The sequence below is a fragment of the Camelus dromedarius genome, chromosome 2 (assembly GCF_036321535.1).
Source record: "Camelus dromedarius isolate mCamDro1 chromosome 2, mCamDro1.pat, whole genome shotgun sequence".
In the NCBI taxonomy this organism is placed as follows: Eukaryota; Metazoa; Chordata; class Mammalia; order Artiodactyla; family Camelidae; genus Camelus; species Camelus dromedarius.
In genome coordinates this window covers 100,352,043-100,372,571 of record NC_087437.1, presented here as the reverse complement: position 1 = coordinate 100,372,571, position 20,529 = coordinate 100,352,043, and the positions used below count along the sequence as shown (strand labels likewise).

At 37.3% G+C, this 20,529-nt stretch overlaps 1 protein-coding gene across 1 annotated transcript; it reads left to right on the top strand.

Annotated features, from left to right (window-relative positions):
• Nucleotides 1-1,586: 1,586 nt before the first annotated feature.
• BTG3 (BTG anti-proliferation factor 3) lies at nucleotides 1,587-20,470 on the top strand. Its single transcript, XM_031458074.2, has 5 exons — nucleotides 1,587-1,830; nucleotides 5,236-5,414; nucleotides 9,584-9,721; nucleotides 15,192-15,399; nucleotides 19,791-20,470. The coding sequence occupies exons 2-5, from the start codon at nucleotides 5,242-5,244 to the stop codon at nucleotides 20,028-20,030; spliced, it is 759 nt and encodes a 252-aa protein (XP_031313934.1). The 5' UTR covers nucleotides 1,587-1,830; nucleotides 5,236-5,241; the 3' UTR covers nucleotides 20,031-20,470.
• Nucleotides 20,471-20,529: the final 59 nt, after the last annotated feature.

Genomic DNA, 20,529 nt, shown 5'->3' with positions numbered 1-20,529 from the left:
TGTTTGTTATTTATCAGCTTCACAGTGTTCAGGCTATGAGAATTTTTTTAAAAGTTATTTTGAAATTAGGTTTCAGTTACTTGCTTGTGCGTTTTGAATATGGTACTGCTCTTAAGACTGGACCATGTGGGTCACAGATTCATAAACATCACATAAAATACTTATGTTGAGCTATAGACATCTTTGGACAAATTTTGAGTAATGTTTGTCACTACCTCGCTATTTATGAAATCAGAGAGAGAAAAGCCTTCATCAGTAAAATAACGTCAGATTATGAGATTAGAATGAAAACAGTTTCAATTATCTCTTAGAACAGACTAAGGTGTAAATATCAGTAGCCTCTTTAAATTGACCAGTAAGTAGCTCTCGGCAGAACAGTATACTTTTTTATTTACTTATTTTCTAACAATTAAAGTTTATTGCACTGGTTTAGGAACTGTTTTCTACTGCTAAAAATATTAGTGTTTTAAACTGCGAAAATGATATACTCACCATCCGTAATATAAATTTAGAATATTCATACAACCAGGCTGAAAACATGCTCCCAGGCCTAGTGGGCAGTGAAATTTCTGGTCAATGTATAACTTGAATAATCAGTTCTTGAGTAATTTCCAATGTCTTAGTTGGAACCAGTGAAAACCAGCTCTCTTTTAATCAAAAAAAAAAAAAAAGTATAAATACCTTGTATTTTTCTGGCCTGTCTGATGTGTTAAAGTGCTTTCAGAAAACTAACATCATGATGCCAATTCAATATAAAAGGTTGGAAAGATGTTCCTCCTTTTCTTCAGAAAGTTAGTGTACCTTTTCCGTATTTGCATTTGCTCAAAGATTAAGCTTTGAATCTGGAAGTGCTTGAGTAGAAGTGTCTGGGAAATAGAAAGCTTGGCCTCGCGAGGAGTCATTCAGCCGGCATCCCTGGAGCCCCTCCTTTGTGCAAGACACTGTACTCAGTGCCAGGCTGGGACACAGCAGTCACCAGGAGGGAATCCTTGTTCTGAGGGGAGCCACTGGCCAGGCCAGGAAGGGCCCAACTAGGATTTTTGAACAAACTGAAGTATCACAGGGTGGCTGCACAGTTAACGTGCCCCTACTTCTTACAGCAAGAAGATCAGTCCACAAAAGCCAAGTCTCCCTTCCGTCTTACCCGTGTAGCCTCTCACACCCCCGCCCCCAAATCCCCGGGTCTAGACAAGCTGGAGCTGGAGCTGGAAAACTCGCCCTCCCTGCCGGCCGCAGGTAGGCAAGGAGGCAGGAGAGGGGGAAGCAGAGGCCCAGGCAGCAGAGGGGAAGTGTTCCACACGACCCCACAAGGCGCTGCAGCAGGTAGGGCGGGCCGGCGAGGGTTCGCTCGGCCCTCAGTGCCAACCTCTCGAGATGAGTGAAGCCCGCGCCCTGTGGGCCTCGCCGTCTGAGTGGAGAATCTGCGCGGCGCATGGCAGGGCTGAGGGTGCGTCGCGGCCCGTGCGGCTAGGCCAGCGCCTCGGGGGCGGGCCCTCGGCGAAGCCCCGCCCCCGGCTCCTCCCACCAGGAGAGCGAGCCGGTCCCGCGCGGCGCCAACCCTTTCCCAGGTCATAGCCCCTCCCCTCTTCCGGGCCGCGAGCCCCCCGCGCGCAGCTCCTGGGCCGCGCTCGCTCGCTCGCGCGCGTCCGCTTGCCCGCCCGCCCTCAGCGCGCGCTCGGTCGCCCGACGACGCGGGAGCAGCACGCGCCGGACGAGGCTTGGAGGTCTCTGCTGCCGAGCGTGACCCACTGAGGCGGCGCCCTCGGTTCCCGGCCCGGAGACGGTCGGGGCCGCCGATTTTGTGGCCTCAGAGCGGCGGCGGCGCCGGCGGTGAGAAGACTGGGCCGGGAGGAGGAGGATATGGCGGGGCTGAGGGCATCGGGAGGAGGGTGGTCCGAGCGCCCTGGCGGCCACGTCGAAGACTCGCGGGCGGGTGGCGAGCGGGGGAAGAGGGAGGAGTGCGGGATCCAACCGGCTTGCATCGGCTCCGGCTGGGCGTGAGGGAAGGGCCGGGGACTGAGGGGGGCGGCCCGCGAGGCTTTCCGCGGGACCCTCAGCGGCATCGTGACTGAGGAGACGCGCCTCGAGGCTCCTGCCACGTTTCCACCGCGAGTTACCTTTCGCTGGTGGTGGGCGACGGCTCTGCGCCTCCCCACCCCCTTTCCGCGCCCGGAGGGTTTCTGGAGCCGGGGATCCGGCCGGGTGTCTCGGGGGCTCGCGCCTGAGGGGAGCCCGGTCCTCGAGCCCAGGACTACCCGGAGGCCGGAACCTGCCCGGGGGCGGCGGACCGGGGGGCGGACCCTGCGAGGCTGAGGGGAGGAAGGGGATGGGGTTGCTGGGCCCGGCCCCCTTAACTCGGGAAAAAACCGCGATTTCAGAAGTTGGACGCGCATGCAGGCCGTTTTTCCAAGAGTGGGTGGAGATGTTTGATGCCTATTCACCTAGCACTTCAACCCAAGCGCGGGCTCTGAGCCGCGGGCTTGGATTGTTTTAAAACGTCCCCACTCCCGGCCCCGTGGGAATCCTATCTCTCGGGGTCCCGAGCCCGCTTGGCATCGCCGCCGAGGCTGGTCAAGGGCTCGTCACCCCTTCCGTCCCCCGCCCGCTGTCGGAATCCCCTCTTCCTCAACCTTAGGAAGGTCTGTCAGGAGAACTACTTGTTTCTAGAAACGGTCGCGATTAGCTTTTCGTTACCAGGAAGGGAAAAGTACAAAGTTATGAACTCCTGGAAGGCAGGGCTTGGTTCCCCTTGGCGTCTGTGCACGCCGCCCTGAGCGGCGGAGCCAGTGAAACAAAGTAGAACTTGAGCAGCCGCCGCGGTGACTACGTCCCAGGATGACGTCACCGTGCGATATTTAAAATGGGAGCTTTTCGCTCGGAGTGTGGGTGGAGGAATTGTGGCGACTTACTCAAGACGCCTAAGGTCTACTTCGCCCTGCCTGCTTATGGTTTCTTCCTGACTTTGTAACTCCCCCCTCCAGGGGTACCCTTTTGGTACTCCTAGAATACTGACTGGTGGGGGTGGGTTAAATTGTCAGCTGTTCCAGGCATCATTCCTTCAAACTGGAAAAAAAAAAAACTAATTCCATATGACTCATCTTGTGTTACAACCAAAAGCAATCACTAAGTGGTTCTTTCCTTCCTTTCTTCCTATTGTTTTTTGATATGAAACAGAAGGGAAGAAAAAGGAAGAAGGAAAACAAAACCCCAAACTTAGATATGAAAAACATAGTTGGCGAGTTTAATGAATGAAGAGAATGAGCTAGTTAAGGATTGAGTACATTTCTTTAGTGTGGTTCCTTGTTTTCTTTTGTTGCGTGGAGGTTAATGTAGTTCCATCAGCAACTTTCATCCCAAACCATATATTAAGTTGCAGTGGGTTTTTTCCCCCTCGTCATAACTTAGTGGAGTATAAATATAGCTTTTATAAGTGAAAATGGCTGACATTTTTTCAGGTGAAGGCTGCACAGCAGTTGTGGATGGCTGGGGTTGTATGCTGCTCGGTACCTGCTGCCGGGTAGCTGGCCGTAGAAGGTGGATTTGGCATTCTAGGGTTCCAGGAGGAAGGTTTGGGTGTCTTCCCATCTAGGATCAGAGTGACTAGGGCTGCTAGCACACCTCTCAAATAACTATATAGAATTTATTTCACACTGAGATTCCTTGTTTGAATTTGCACAAGGAGTAAAGAAATCATTATGAAGACAGACTTTTAAGAGCAGGTTTGAGAAACGAAAAAGGAAGCTAACAGAATCAGCTTTTTTTTTTTTTTTTTAATGTGGAAGAACACAAACTATAGGCTAAATTAGGCAATTTTTACACTAAACATGGCAGGGGCTGTATGCCTTTAATAATTGGCTCTAAAAAAGGTGATGTTGCTTAGTAAATGCAGCATCTGAATAACTCCAAGTTACTTACAGCAGCCAAATGAATGAGCTCATTGTGTAAAGACAGAATATACATCGAAACAATCCCAGTACAAGGTTTTTGCTTTTATGGATTAATCAGTGATAAATCAGATCTGACATTTAAAAAGAGTCCTTGAGGCAATTCCAAAATGCAGCTGAATCTCTGCTTATTTCTTTTAGTTTGGTTTTCTGTGGATGACCCTGAATTTCCACTCTCTTAAATATGTTTTGATAGACCTTTTTTTTTTTTTTTTGGTCCTTTTTTTTAAGGTAAATATATCTCTGTTCCTGAAAGGCGGATTGCAGAAAGTCAATACTGGATTTTTTTTTTCTTTGTGTATAACAGCTTTATTGAAATATAATTCACATACTGTATAATTCGCACATTTAAAATGCACAGTTCATAGGTTTTAGTATAGTTACAGAGTTATACAACCATCACCACAATTTTAGGATATTTTCATCACCCCAAAAGAAAATCTTATACTCACTAACATCACTCCTCCTTCGCCTCCATCCTCCTACCCCCTAAGCCACTAATCTGCTTTCTGTATACATAGATATGCATATTCTGAACATTTCATATAATGGAATCATGGAATATTTGGTCTTTTGGCTTCTTTCCCTTAGCATAACGTATTGAAGTTTCATCTATGTTGTAGCACCTGTCAGATCATTTCTTCTTGTTGCTGAATAATGTATCACACTTTATTTGTCCATATATAAGCTGGTCAACTTTTAGTTTGTTTCTCCTTTTTGGTTATTATGAATAATGCTGCTATGGATATTTGTGTACAAGTTTTTGTGTGAACTTATGGGTTCATTTCTCTTGGGTATAGTGCTAGGAACAGAATTGCTGGGTCATATGGTGGCTTTTTAAGAACTGCCAAACTATTTTCTATAATGGCTCTACAATACTGGATTTTAAAGTGGACTTTTTTATGTTTTAAAGTACAATTTATTTTCATAGAATTTTAAACTTGAATTATTGTAGCTAAATATTGACACATTTAGTAAAAACTATATAGTGGTATCGTTGTGCTTCTCTTTGAATGATATGTCTGATTTTATTTTAGCTAACAGGAGCAATTTGGTGTGCTCTCTTTATTGAACTTTACAAAATTAAGTGATAAGATTCTTAAACAGTATTTTATAATAAGGTCTTTATGGCATAAATAAGTGACTGTTCCCTACTCCAGATATGAGCCAATGAAACACAAGATAAAATTGGAAGGAGGGAGGGAGGCTATAAAGGAGAGATATTTAGGAGAGCTTTATCTTCCAGTTTTGATATTTTGTTTTTTTGAGAAAAACTATTCTATCTTTGCAGGGAAAGATGAAGAACGAAATTGCTGCCGTAGTCTTCTTTTTCACAAGGCTAGTTCGAAAACATGATAAGTTGAAAAAAGAAGCAGTCGAGAGGTTTGCTGAGAAATTGACTGTAATACTTCAAGAAAAATATAAAAATCACTGGTATCCAGAAAAACCATCAAAAGGACAAGCCTACAGGTAAAGGATTAGCTTGGACAGTTGTATTGGACTAAGTGAAGAGGTTAATCGGCTTCTGAAATGAGTGCCAGACCAGAGGACTAAGGGTATTCAGTCCATGCCTTTCAGTTTAACTGCAAAATACCAATCTCTGGGGTGTCTCTATTTTTCCCCTGTTCACTTTACAATACAAATATTTGTTGTTGGAGTCCCACTGCCTGGACTTGGGAGGCCAGTAATGTAGGCTTATGGGAATTAGTCTTGTGGTCATAGTGTGGCTTCTAAGTATGTTTCTTTATGTATCACGAGTATGTATTCACAATTCTAGAGGACTAATTACATGTTACATGTTTTTGGAAAAAAAAGTTTTTTGGTAAATGAGAACTAAGATTATTAGACACCTAATATATTCTTGACGCAGGAATAACTTGATTTGTACTATACATACTATTTTATAGGTGAAGGTAACCTACCTATGTTTCACAATTGATAAATACTAGCTTTGAGATTTGAACTCAGGTCTAAATTCTCACAAGCTTTCTGTATTCCACAGTCCAAACACTGCCTTGTCTATGAGAATGAAAGCAGTTCTCACTCTCAGCTATCTTTTGTACTCTGGTTTATAAGTTACATTTACAGCTTTAAGAAGAGCGGACTCCTGCAAAACATGTCCTGGCATGCTCACTGCTTAGTATTTATGTGACTACTTGGGAACCTGAGTTGAGAATGTTCTGCTAAACTCAGATGTCAAACTATGCCCCATTTGTGGATGTGACCAAAAAAATAAGTAGAACAGTTATCATTATTATGAATACAGAAATTCTTGTATTTATGCATATTGTTGCCTCCAGAGATTCCACAAATTAGCACTTCACAGTAAAAAGAACTTCCTTTCAGTCACTGAGCTCTTACAAGTGTGAGACTATTCAAGAAGTGTATAAGGGAGGTAAAATATGACTTGTTTAGTTCTCATTTGCTAAAAGCCAGGTGAGCATATGATCTGTTGAAAAGAAAAGAATCAAAGTAATTGATGTATTTTCCTCTTCATTTTTATCCAAAGAGTTTTCCTAGTATATATTGGAAAATGTGATGAGTGAAAGTACAATGTGGATGTTTTATATAAAACAGACTCGAGTTAATTACTTTTTATCCTCTTAGTTTATTCTCTTAATTTTTATCTGCTCATCTTCATTTCTGATAGAGTGAACAGCTTTTGTGAATTAGAGCTGTTGAGGCTTTGTACACTGATGTAATTGACATTGGACAAAGGCTTTTGGAAGTGCCAAGCCACTGTACTATTACTGAAAAAGGAGACACTGTCAGGTAAACGCTTAAAGGTCAGACAGTGTACAGTTTCATTTCCATTAATTGTAAAAACTTGAGGAAAAAAAGTTACCCAAACAGGGTTAAATTGGCATGTGATCAGAAGTATCATCAGAGTCATTTTGAAGCCATCTTTGAAGTAGAAAACTATTAGAGGTAGGGTGGGTTGTTTCTTTTATAATAATGAATGAACTGTAGGATCAACCAGAGTTAGTAGACTCTTCAGTCCATGGAGAGTAGCTTGAAAGTGTTCTTTTTCTTCTAAGTGTTTGTAAATTTGTATGTTTCTCTGCAATATATACAAATAAGGGGAATTTGGCATTATTATCAAGATCTGTAAAAATATTCATAGTCTTCGAAAAGTAAGTCTCCTAAAATCTATTCTAGAAGCATAATCAAAAAAATGCAGACAAATATGTATGAATATGGATGTTTCTTAACACTTTATAATTGCAAAAAATTGGAAAGAACTACACTGTCAACATTAAGTAAATGACAGACTATTTTTATGCAACTTCCAAAATCTTTTTTTGAAGAGTGGTTAATGGGTAAGTAGTCACGGTATCTAGAGTGAAAAAACATCATAAAAATATGTAAGGTATGTAAATTTTGTTGAAGTAGAGTTTCTATTTAAGCATCTGTATTTACATATTTTTTTTTAAGCTTAGAGCCTACATCTCCTTCATTGTAGTTAACAAAAACACATATACCTAGGATCTGTCTCCTTACCTTTAACTGCTTTTGATCCTGGGACACATAAGACTTTTGAATCAACCTATACAGCATTAGAATGTATTAACATAGGACCATCTTATAGAGGGGAACAAAGAGTATCTTACATGATTTTAAATAATTTTTTTACTCTGAATTTGCTAAATTGTTAATGGTGATACTAAGATAAACACAGGTATAAAAGGATGTTGTTTAATAAGATGAGCTTTGGAGTCTGGTGGTCTGGTTCTGAAACCTGGATTCACTACTTTCAAGCTGTGTAATGTTGGGCAAGTTATTCAGACTCTCCCTGCCTCCTTTTTTCTTACAATAGGGAAAACAGTACCTAACACAGATGATTGTGAAAATTTAAAAAGTTAAAAAGCTCATCGCAGACAGTGCATTTTTTACAATTGAAAGTTTGTACAACCCTATATTGAACAGGCCTATCAGCACTTTGCTTACTTTGTGTCTCTGGGTCACATTTTGGCAATTCTTAACAATATTTCAAACTTTTTCATCATTACATTTGTTACAGGGATCTGTGATCAGTGATCTTTGATGTTATTATCACAAAGACTCACTGAAGGCTCAGATGAAGGTTAGCGTTTTGTAGCAATAAAGTATTTTTTATGGGGGGAAGGTATAGCTCAAGTGGTAGAGTGCATGCTTAGCATGCATGAGGTCCTGGTTCGATCCCCAGTGTATCCTCTAAGAATAAATAAATAAGTAAACCTAATTACTTCCCCCAACTAAAAAAGTAAATAAAAAATAAAGTAGTTTTAATTAAGGTGTGTACTTTGGTTTTTAGACATAATGCTATTGCACACTTAATAGACTACAGTGTAGTGTAAACATAACGTTTATATACACTGAGAAACCAAAAAATTTGTGACTAGCTTTATTGTGATACTTGCTTTATTGCTATAGTTTGGAACCAAACCTGCAATTTCTGGTATGCCTGTACATGCAGACCATGTAGGAAACTCTCTGTTGCATACTAACCTCAAAAAGAGTTGTTGTTGTTATTATTATTATTTAGAAATATGTATTAGCTGTTACCTAAGGAGACCTTTTTCACTATTTTAAATGAAAATTGAAACCAACCAGTAAAATAATTAAACTTGAAAAATTTAAATAATACATTGATCTGTTGATGTTATTATATTTAGTAGTATAATTGATATTTATCAATTAACTTACATTTTCCTTATTTTAGAGCTTTGAGTCTAAAGAATTAAAATGACTTAATCTAAATGCACCTAATAGTACTAGTACTCAGGACTAGTACTATAAAACCTGGCTTCTCTTGATTAATTTCTTAGGTGTAAAGCAGTAAGTACATTCATTGTAGCTAACATTTCTCTATGTAAGCAGAATGCTTATTTTAACAGGTATTTTTGCATTCATATGGAGAGCCATCTCTGAGTATTCCATTACGTAACCTGTTTCTTAGATTAAAAAAATGGAGCAGTCTATTAGTTTAGAAATTTTTTTCAAATATTTTGACAACTTAAAAAAAAAGGAAAACTCTTGTGTAACAAGTTAAATGAAATAAGCCAGTAAGACTTTTGGATTATATTTTAATCTTAAGTATGTGATAAGAATGGCTTTGTGTCCTTGACTAATTCTATACTTAGAGAACAATCATAGTTAAGGCAAAGGATACACTTAATGCTTATTTCATTATTTTGGATATGTAAGCAAGGTAATGACAGATCAAAACTTGTCACAAGAATTTCCAAATATAATTTGAAATGTTGGTTGAAGTCTGGTTAGTTGGAGATTTTGTTATATAGTAATTTAGCCTATTAAAACTTTCACCTTTAAAGCTCTAAGTAATTTCCTGCAACTTTCATACTCCTTGCTCATTTAATATACATGTGAAGTTGAGTAGTTTTTATGTGAAATGAGGTAGAGCCAGTTCTAGTGATTTCCCTGTGCTCACAAAGATGTCCTCTTCCCACCAGGTTAGGTAGTCTTGATGTTGCTGCTCCCTCTTTGCCTTTAGTTCACATTTATTGATACTCCTGGATTCTTTGCCATGGTTTATTTTATTTTATTTTTTAATTAATGCTGGCAGATGCTAATAAATACAACATATTTTCTGATTAAAATTTATTTAAAGCTGTTAACATTACTCCACTTTGTTGCAGATGCATTCGTGTCAATAAGTTTCAAAGAGTTGATCCCGATGTCCTGAAAGCCTGTGAGAACAGCTGCATCTTGTACAGCGATCTGGGCTTGCCAAAGGAGCTCACTCTGTGGGTGGACCCATGTGAGGTGTGCTGTCGGTGAGTTCTTGCGTTTGGCAGCTGAACAGATAACCTTATTGGAACTGATCTTATGAAATTCTCTCAGGTGCTACCTGTATGTGTATCTTTATGGCCAGGAGCTTGTTGTTTGGCTTTCCCAGATGTGAATTTCGTCAAGTATTCTGATAGTGAAAAACTGGTTGCATTCCTGTTTTACAGCTACAGAAACTCAAAAACTGATAGAGCAGCGTTTTTTAAGAGCTTTACCAAGAAGTTTATTGTAGGATTTAGACACCTGTAGTCCCTGTAGGTCAATTGTCTTCTTTCATTGGTGGTGCCTTTCTCTTTGCCCTCTTCAAATTAGGAAAGAAGCTAATCCCAAGTAATACTGGATAACTTTTGGTTGATCTCTTTTTCTGTTTGCTTCTCTTGCTTCCTTCTCCCTTTTTGGTTTTTAAGTGACTGAGTGATATTTTCATGGTGTTATTTTCATAATGGAAATTACTTCTCATGAGCAGAATTGTAAAAGTAAGTGTTAGGAATGAAATCTGACTGAACTTTGTTCATTCTAAAAACACTTATTGTGGACCAGGCTTTCTTAGTTGTGGGGTTTTTTAAAAATGAAAATGACACTTCTACTTTCAGGTAGCTCGAAGTGTAATAAGGGAGAAGAAAAAATAAGCAGATTACAACAGAGTGTGATTTGTGCTATAATAGAAATATGTACAAAAATGCAGTGGTTGGTGGTGGAAAAGAGAGTTACTCCCTCTACTGGAAGTCAGAAAAGACTACAGTCAGCCCTTGGTATCAGTGACTGATTGGTTCCAGGACAACCCCCCTCCCCCCCTGCCACCGCGCCCCCACATATCCGGAACCAAAATCCTTGGATGCTCAAGTCCCTTACAAAATGGTGTAGTATTTGCATATAACCTACGCATGTCCTCTCATGTACTTTAAACCATCTTTAGATTACTTATAATACCTAATGTAATGTAATGATATGTAAATAGTTGTAAAACCAGTGTAAATGCTACATAAATAGTTGCCTTGAATTGAGAAAATTCAAATTTTGCCTTTAGGAACTTTCTGGATTTTTTTCCCCAAATATTTTTGATCTGTGGTTAGTTGACTGCACAGATGTAGAACCCATAAATACGGAAGGCTGACTGAATTGAGTAGATGATAACTTGAACTGAGTGGGAAAGGGTGAATTGCAGTAGACTAGATGATAAGTTAGGAAGGACATTTCCAGTCAGGAGGAACAGCATGAGGAGATACATGAAACTCCTCTGTGAGTGATTTTTATAGCTGTTCCTTTAGGGTCTTTCTCTTTTGTTAGAGGCACAATTTACCCATTAACTGTAGGAACCCTAATATGTTCCAAAGGTTATCATAGCCTTTGACCTAATCTCAAACAATGAAATTGGAGGCAAAGACATGTTGCAAAAATACATGGTTATGCTGCAGCAATTTTCTGGACCACCCTGGAGCTGCTTGATATAAGCTGGTGGCTTATATAAGCTTATTGCTTTGGGAAAATGGTTACAGGTAGTAGATTCTCCAGCACTTCTTTCTCAGGAAAAGGAAGAGTGAGTTATTTCAAGTTTGGTCTAAGGAGGGCAAACATTTTTAGATCCTGGAACTAATTAAAGATTTACCTTAACGCCAGGGTCAGATTTTGTAGACTTCGTCCACTGAACCCCAGCAGAAGACCTCAGTATACAAGAAATAGCGGTAACAAAATTACTGTATTGAATTGCTTACTTTTTTATGAGGCTCACGCTATGATCCTGATTGAGTCTTTTTTTTAACTTTTTTTTATTGATGTATAGTCAGTTTACAATGTGTCAATTTCTGGTGTACAGCACAATGCTTCAGTCATACATGAATATACATATATTTGTTTTCATATTCTTTTTCACCTAAGCTACTATAAGATATCGAATATATTTCCCTGTGCTATACAGGATAAACTTGTTTATCTATTTTATATATACCAGTTAGTATCTGCAAAACTTGAACTCCCAGTTTATCCCTTCCCTTCCTCTTCCCCCCTGGTAACCATAAGTTTGTTTTCTATGTCTGTTGAGTCTGTTTCTGTTTTATAAATAAGTTCATTTGTCTTCTTATTGAGTCTTATTTAACTCACAGTTCTTTAAGTTAGTTGTGTAGTATTTCAGGCCAGAAAAATTAAGCAGTGTCTGAAAGGGGATAGTACAGTTGGCCTTCCATATCCAAGGGTTCAACATCCACGCATTCAGCCAACTTTAGTTCAGAAGTACTTGGGGGAAAAATTCAAGAAAATTCCAAAAAGCAAAACTTAAGTTTGCCTTGTTTTACAACTGTTTACATATAATTTACATTATATTTACAAGAATTTACATAATAAGTACTTACATTGTATTAGATGTTATAAGTAATCTAGGGGTGATTTAAAATGTATGGTGCTTAGGGTGTATGCAAATACCATGCCATTTTATTTAAGGTACTTAAGCATGCACAGATTTTGGTATGGGGATGCTGGTCCTGGAACCAGTTCCCCCAGGTTACTGTAGTGATAAAGCTACAAAAAAAAAAATGACACAGTCCGACATTGAGACAGGAACAAAAAAGCTAGAGTTGACTGAAATGTATTATCACACCATCAAATAATGAATATTTAATATCAACGATCTTAAATCACTAGGGAAAAGTTTCTGTATCCAAGGATGTTTAAGAAGTCAGGTAATTATATAAACATTTGGACATATTTATTTGAAATGGTTAAACTAAGTCTTGGTACCTGAAGATAAGAACTTTAATTAGGTGGACATTTTACTGAAGTGAATACTTTATTACTTGATGATGCCAAGTAATGAAAAACTACTGTTTCATCTTGTTAATGTAAGAAAATGTTTGCACTCAATAGCCTTCTAGTAATTTTATATATGATCCAAATTTTGTCAAAAATTGGCTATGGTGTGATTTTTTTCCACAGCTAGTAGAAATTACCTTCAGAATATGGTGCTCATCCAATGATGATAGAAACCCAGAAAGAAAGATGTGTTAGTGACTGGGTAGAGATGATTGCTATAAAATAGTAGAGGAGACTGAGATATTTATTAGTACTTTCGAACCACAACTGGAAATATTCTGAAAATTAAAACAAAGCTGATCTAGCATTTATATAATTGAATAAATATCTAAGTCATTAAAAATAATCTCATTGGTATACTAGAGACTAACTGAAGTTATGAAAAAAACTTGAAATGTCCTCAGAACATTCGTCATAGTCACAGTCAGGATAAAATATTGATTGGAAGGGTGCAAAGAGTTTTATATAATTGGAGAGATTATCACTTAGTGAAATATTTGAGAAGATACTGAATAGGTAACAGATCTTTCCTGTAAGGAAAAGGCCTTTGAATAGCTGGCAACTTTATTGTCTACTCACTATTTTACACTCTTTTTGTTTGTTTGTTTTTTGTAATTTCTATAATCTTTTCTTTTCCTGACAAAGAACATTAGATACTATTGATTTGCTTCAAATTAACTCAGTTGGCCATAATGTTTTAGTAGTGTGTCACTGAAAAGTGGAAAGTTTAAAAATTGTCCATTACTAATTCTGAGGAATTAACTACAATTCTGATGTTATGGTTATATAGTAAGACGCTTCACTTACCCTGAAGAGAAACCTTATACCAAAATACACCAAAATATTACCAGAGAAAAATGCAGAACTTAACTGAACTTGCATGTTGAAGAAATCTGAGTTAATAAAACTGATGCTTTGATCATTGGATGTCTGCCCTTGGTTAGGTTTCTGTTGCTAAAGAGGCAGGGATTTTTCTCAAATTTCCTGCCTTTCTGTTTTTCTTAAATTTTGACTCCATTAATGGGCAAGGCCTAAAGGTCTTGAAGGTAGGCCTAAAATATTGCTGGCATTAACATGTGAATTAACTTTTGATTGTATCAAAGTTTGTTGAGTCTTTAAACCTGGAGAGGACTGAGAGGTAAATTTCCATTGCCTAAAGCTCAATGCTAAGTAATCTTGAAATTATAGTACATGAATTCTTTGTTGTGAAGAACTCTCCCACTTGTTCAGGCATCTTCTAATGAGAATCACCAGCTCAAGACCAGCCACTATCCAGCTAGGAAACTAAGGCCTGGCGACATTAAATAACTTGCATCTGGTAACAGAGCTAGTTAATGGGGGAGCCAGAACCAGAAACATGTCCAGTGCTCTTTCTACCATCCTGTAGCAATTCCTTTTGTGAGATAGACTGAAAGAGAATAGAAAAGGGAATTATGCACCATATTTAGATTAGATTGCATTTATGGCTCCGTCCAACCCATGAGAATGGAAGACAGCACAGCTATATAAAGAAATAGAACTCACCTGTGAGACTACTTGATTTCCATTTAAACTTCCAAAGGCTTTTACTTTATTGTAGATATTCTGATTCAGAAATAATTTGAGACAAGAGTTATCTTGAAATGAAATTGACAGCATAGTCAATTAGCCCTGTTTTTCTACTGAAGTTGTTTTCGTGTTTTTTTAAACTTAGAATCACTTTGTTAACTTTACATGTTGTGTAAGCACTGCTTAACAATTCATTTCCTTTGTCCTAACAGTTACTAGAAATTGTTTCATAGTGTTTGTTGTGCAATCTATTTGAGTGGGTTTGTATGTTTCTCCTTTGTTCTGTCAGTGAAAACTCCTAGTTTATTTTTCCCTCATTACAGAATTTGTTTTCCTTTTTTTTTTTTTTTAGTAACCAATAGCCAAAGTTACATATTCTACTAATTATTTTTCTTAGATCAAGGCTTTAAAAATGTATTGGAAGGGTAAAAAGACTCACTTATTTTTACTTTTTAAAAATTAAGATGAGAGGTGAGCATTATCACCAGAAGCTCTATGAAATGAGTAGTATAATTCAAGCAAAATCTTTATTTTCCTCAACAGTATTTTTTTTTTTTTTTTTTTTTTTTTGGTTTTTTCCCTTTCTTTACCCTCAGCAGTTGCCTCAGTTCTCATTTTTGTCAATGTGGATGCAGGAAACATAGGCCCCTTTTTTATTTAATCGTGGTAAAAATAAATCCCATAGGAAATGTCTAGTTATATTTGTAACTTGAATTACTAGCATCTACATTACAAGGGTCAGTTAAAAATACATTAGAAATTTTTACTGTACAGCCAGTTTCAATGCTACATACAAAATGTAATCAAAACAATCCATTTTTCTTTGATATCTTAAACTATTATTGTTAGAAGGAATAGAAGAGAAAATTGAAGAAGAGGATGAGGCCACTTTTATCTGTACTTTAATAGACCAGTAGAAAATTGTGGCCTGCTGTTCATGGAGCTGGGTTAGGATACTCTATATGTAGAATCAAGTTCTGGGAGGGTTCCTTCTTTGCCTAGGACTGATGGCATGTCCAGACCTGTTTAATTGTTTTTATGGACATTTCTTGCTTTGTTGATGTGACTTCAAGGTTTGTCAGTTTTGTTTTTGTTTTTTATTCTTAGATATGGAGAGAAAAACAATGCATTCATTGTTGCCAGCTTTGAAAATGAGGATGAGAACAAGGATGAGATCTCCAAGAAAGTTACCAGGGCCCTTGATAAGGTTACCTCTGATTACCATTCAGGATCCTCTTCTTCAGATGAAGAAACAAGTAAGGAAGCAGAAGTGAAACCCAGTTCGGTGACTGCGACCCCCAGCCCAGTGTACCAGGTAACCATGAAGTGGCTCCATAGTGAAGGTTGTGAGCAGGGCTTACCAGGTCTTTCCAGGTAGTCCTGCTCATGTTGCCCAGGTTTCTGATAGGAGATTCTGGATTACAGTTCTAGCCTTTCTGCCCCAAAGGGAAGTTCCTCTAAGATGAAAATAGGCATCCTGAGTCATTTTGTCAAAGATCTGCTTTACTACTCAATAAATAGGATAAATATATTTCAAAAAGAATAGAAAAAAGTCATGACAATAAAACATTCTTGATCTTTTAAAAATCCTTATCGCATTCAAAAATAGTCATTCATTTTATTTGTAGTCTTTAACACTTCCAGTTTGTACGTTTGAACTTTGTTCTTTTCTCCCTTTCTATGATTAAAGAGAAACCTCACTAAATTATACTCCAGTTAACTTTTCACTCAAACCAAAATATCTCTCTTCGCTTTAACATTTGAAGTGATATAGTTACCATGCATGCACTTAAAGATTCATTCAGTTATTTGTTATTTATACCCCACATACCAAAGAACATTTTAATATACTTTAAAAAATTCTTAACACAAGAGTACTCTTCAACAGGAAATACATTTTAAAGTCAAAAAATGAAATCTTTTGAGTTGAGCATTATTCTGTACGTGTACTTTTTTTTTGATTTTGAGTCTTTGTAAATATACCTATTTGTATTGGTTTGGCCTTAATTAGACATAATGAAACATAGCAGATTTATGGTAGGGTTTGATTTGGGCTAAAATGAGAACTTAGACCTTAATGAGTAGGAAATTGGGATCAAGAGTGAGAAACCGAAACTTTGAATTCAGCAAAAATTTATAAAATGAACATCCTTTCAGTATAACTTAATTTTTGAGTTCTTAAAATGTTTTTCAGTTATGAATTATCCTTCCTAGGCTTACAAGGAAGATTAGTTCTGAAGATAACCATATTCTTAGGAATATATATATGTGTATTATAAGATAGCATATGTACCTACTTACAAAAAAACAACTTGGAACAGTATAAAAGAGTATAATAGTGACAAGTCCCCTTCTCCCAACCACAGTCCTGTGCCCTTGCTTGGAGGTTTTCATTACCAGTTATTTTTGTGTTTCCTATATAGATAAGTAAACATAATATTTGTATTCAGGGATCATTTATAAGACCATTCCTATAAATATTTTGGGCATTTTTTTCCTCTGTGTGATATGTTGTATATTGCGAATTACCGTTGTTAAATTGCCTGGAATTCATTCAGATGTGGCAGTTTTATCTCAGAATTTTATTTGTTACTTAGCAAAGCAAGAATGTAAATCCCAATTTAGCTGATTACTGCTAATTTTTTACAAGTAAATTGACCTCTAATTTTTAGATTTTCTTTTAAAATTAAATTGTATTTGTTTCCACCATATTGAAAGACTGTTAGGGTGAAATTATAATAGAAGAACATGAAAACTGAAGTGTCTTTTATGTACTTTTAAAATAAAACATTTCTCCTTGACATTATATTTACTAACAAAATATTTCATGACAGAGAAGCATAGCTCTTACAGTCACTGTGTAAAAGCTGATGCAAATGGTCCACTTTTTTTTTTTACCTATTCATTTTTTTCTTCTTGAACCTGGCATTACCAAGAGCTTTTAAAATGAGGTTATCAAAGTAAGGACAAAAAAATTCCTAGCTTCTTGGGGTCTTGTTCTCTGAGGAGTCTTTGTGTTTTCTGAAAGGAACCCCTAGAGATAGTTCTCCACTAATTAATAAGTAAAGTTTATGTCATTGCTCCCCAAATTAATCTATAGATTCAACTCAGTATCAATCAAAATCCCCAAAGGCTTTTTCCTAGAAGGTGACAAATTGATTTTGAATTTTAAAGAGAGGAGAATCACATTGGAGGCCTCAAACTAATATCAAGTCATTATGTTTATCGAGTACTGTGGTAATGGTTTAAAGATAAACAAATAGTGGAACAGAATAGAGTCCAGAAATAGACCCAAGTGTGTACAATTTTTTTTTTCAATAAAAGTGCCAAAGTAATTCAGTAGGGGAAGTCTTTAAGAACTGGTGCTGAAACAATTGGATAATCTATGTAGAAGAAAAAAAAGTGAGCCTGACTACTACCTGACACATGCACAGAAAAATTAATCTCAAATGGATCATAGACCTAAACATAAAAGCTAAATCTCTAACACTTAGAAGAAAACATTGGGAGATACCTTTATTATTTAGGATAGGCAAAGGTTTCTTCCAAGGGATACAAGAGGGTGGAGTTGATTGCATCAAAGTTAAAAATCTTTGCTCATCAAAAGAAACCATTAAGAAAATGAATGAGCAAAAGCATAGGCTGGGACAGAATATTCTCAGTACATATATCTGTCAAAGGACTTGTTTCCAGAATATACTTTAAACATCACTACTATAAATCAGTAATAAAAGACAAATGATTCAGTTTTAAATAGTGGGCAGAAGATGTGAATAAACACTGTACAGAAAAAAAGTCATGTAAATGGCCAGTAAGCAAATGTAAAAGGTGTTCAACCTCATTTGTCATCAGGGAAATGCAAATTTAAACTACAGTGAACACTACTTCTTCCGGAATAGCTAAAATTAAAACGTTTGACAACAACAAATGTTGGCGAGGAGGTAAACAGCGGGGTTCATAAACTTGGTAGGAATGTAAAATGGCACAGTCACTTTGGAAAACTGTTTGGCACTTAGAAAGTTAAATATGGACCTGCCCTATAACCGAGCACCTCCACTCCCAAGTATTTAACAAGACAAATGAAAACTAGTATCTACAAAGCCTTATGTTAGAATGTTTATAACAACTTCTTTTCCATAATAGTTTAAAAAGGGTGTGGGGGGACAACCCAAATATCCATTAACAAGTGAATGGGGGGAATTGTCATATGTTCATTCTTACAATAGAATAATAGCAATAAAAAAGAAAGAATAATAAACACAATAAGTAGACCTCAAAAACATTGGATTGAGGAAAAGATTTGCTAGACACAGAAGAATATGTGCAGGATGATTCCATTTATATGAAGTTCACAAACAAGGAAAACTCAGTCTGGTGATAGAAATCAGAAAAGTAGTTGCCTATGGGATATAGGCTTAACTGGAAAAGGATAATGTAAGCTCCAGAATTGTGTCTATTTTCTGACAGTTTTAAAAGCTTATCAGCAACCTAATACGGAGAGAGATGAAAAAATTCCACTTCGCTACTGGTTTGTAGCATTAAGTCAATTATTAGTTTGGACTCTTGAGTTCTTCCTTATTTCCCCATTATTGTAGATAATCAAGAATTAACTATACTATTCACTGTAGCATTGTTTCGTTTGTTGTTGTATATTTTTTTGTAGTAAAAAGACTGAAAGCAGCTTAATTATCCCAGCAGCAGAACCCCAGTTAATTTAGTTATGACATAATCATTGCATTACTGTCTAGCTGTAAAATAACAAAAATGGTCATTATGTATTGACATGAATGTCTTTGAGATGTATTTATCAAGTGCAAGAAGCAGTATACAGAATTGGGTGGGTTTCAGAATATGTGTATGTAAATGTACATGCAACTGTATTCATAGAATATCTCTACAGGTAATCAAAAAATTAATTAGTGAAAGTTGCTGCTGAGAAGGAAATTGGGTAGCTGGTAACCAGAAAGAGACTGCACTGTATACAGTTTTGTACCTTTTGAATTTTCTGTCATATGAATGCAGTGCTGTTATACAGAATATAAATTTTAAAATACTTATGCTACGAACAGATCAGAAATCAGAGAACTCTGAAGCTCTTAGTCACACAGCATAGCATTTTGAGCAGAGGTCCAAAACTACTGATAACATTTTGAATAATACGAACTTGATGTCCCACTTGATTTATGGGATAATCTAAGACTGATGTTCCAAAGTGCTGAACTAGCTACATTACAGTCACCTGTAAAGTGTCATCAAAATACCTGGCCTCTATTCCTAAGATTTTGTTAATATTGTTCAATAGACCAGGCCTGGAGCATGAATGTTTTGTGTTTAAAAGCTTCTTAGGTGACTCAAAGCCAGCTGTGAAAACCACTGGTCTAAAATATGAGATGTCTTTACAAGCTTCCATTCATTCTGTGTTTTAATCTTTTCTGACTGAAATAACTAGTGCTTGTTTTAGTGTGCTGTGTTTTGAGTTCATTCAGTTTCATTCATTTAGAAAACATTGATTGATGGATCACCTGTTATATTTGAGATTTTTAACATATATAGACTTGACTGTAGGAATGTCCCTTAGACCTACTCTTAGGGTTGTGGGTGAGTGATTTTGTTTCTCTTTAATGAGTAATGTGGAAGGTCACCTAGTTTTTACATAACACGTGACTAATTTTACCTTTAAATTAACTTGTTTTCTCTTCCCTACAGATTTCAGAACTGATATTCCCACCTCTTCCAGTGTGGCACCCTTTGCCCAGAAAAAAGCCAGGAATGTACCGAGGGAATGGCCATCAAAGTCACTACCCTCCTCCTGTTCCATTTGGTTATCCAAATCAGGGAAGGAAAAATAAACCATATCGCCCAATTCCAGTAACATGGGTACCTCCTCCTGGAATGCATTGTGACCGGAATCACTGGATTAATCCTCACATGTTAGCACCTCACTAGCTGCTTTTGATTTTGTTGGTGTCATGTTGAGAGAAGGTAGAATAAGCCTGACTACATATTAAAAGTTCATACTCAAAGTAGTAAAGTTAGATGGGCCAAACTGTCAAACTTATTTTTATAGAGAAGTTATTGAGAATAATCTTTCTTAAAAAATACATATATGCACTTTAGATATATTGATATAGTTTGAGAAACTTTATTAAAAGTTAGTCAAGTGCCTGAGTTTTTAATATTGGACTTGAGTATTTATATATTGTGCATCAACTCTGTTGGATACGAGAACACTGTAGGACTGGATGGTCTGTTGTAGCACCTTTGAGCATTTACTTTATGGAGAGTATGTAAGTTATTTATACACAAGGAGAAATCTGTTTTATGTCATTGTTTAGAATGCGTGAAATCATGTAGTTGCAAATAAAAAGTAGTTTGAGGCATGACAATGTGTGTTTCTGTTCTGTGCATACAAAAGAAGAGGAAAAGCAAAGGGGGTATTTCACTT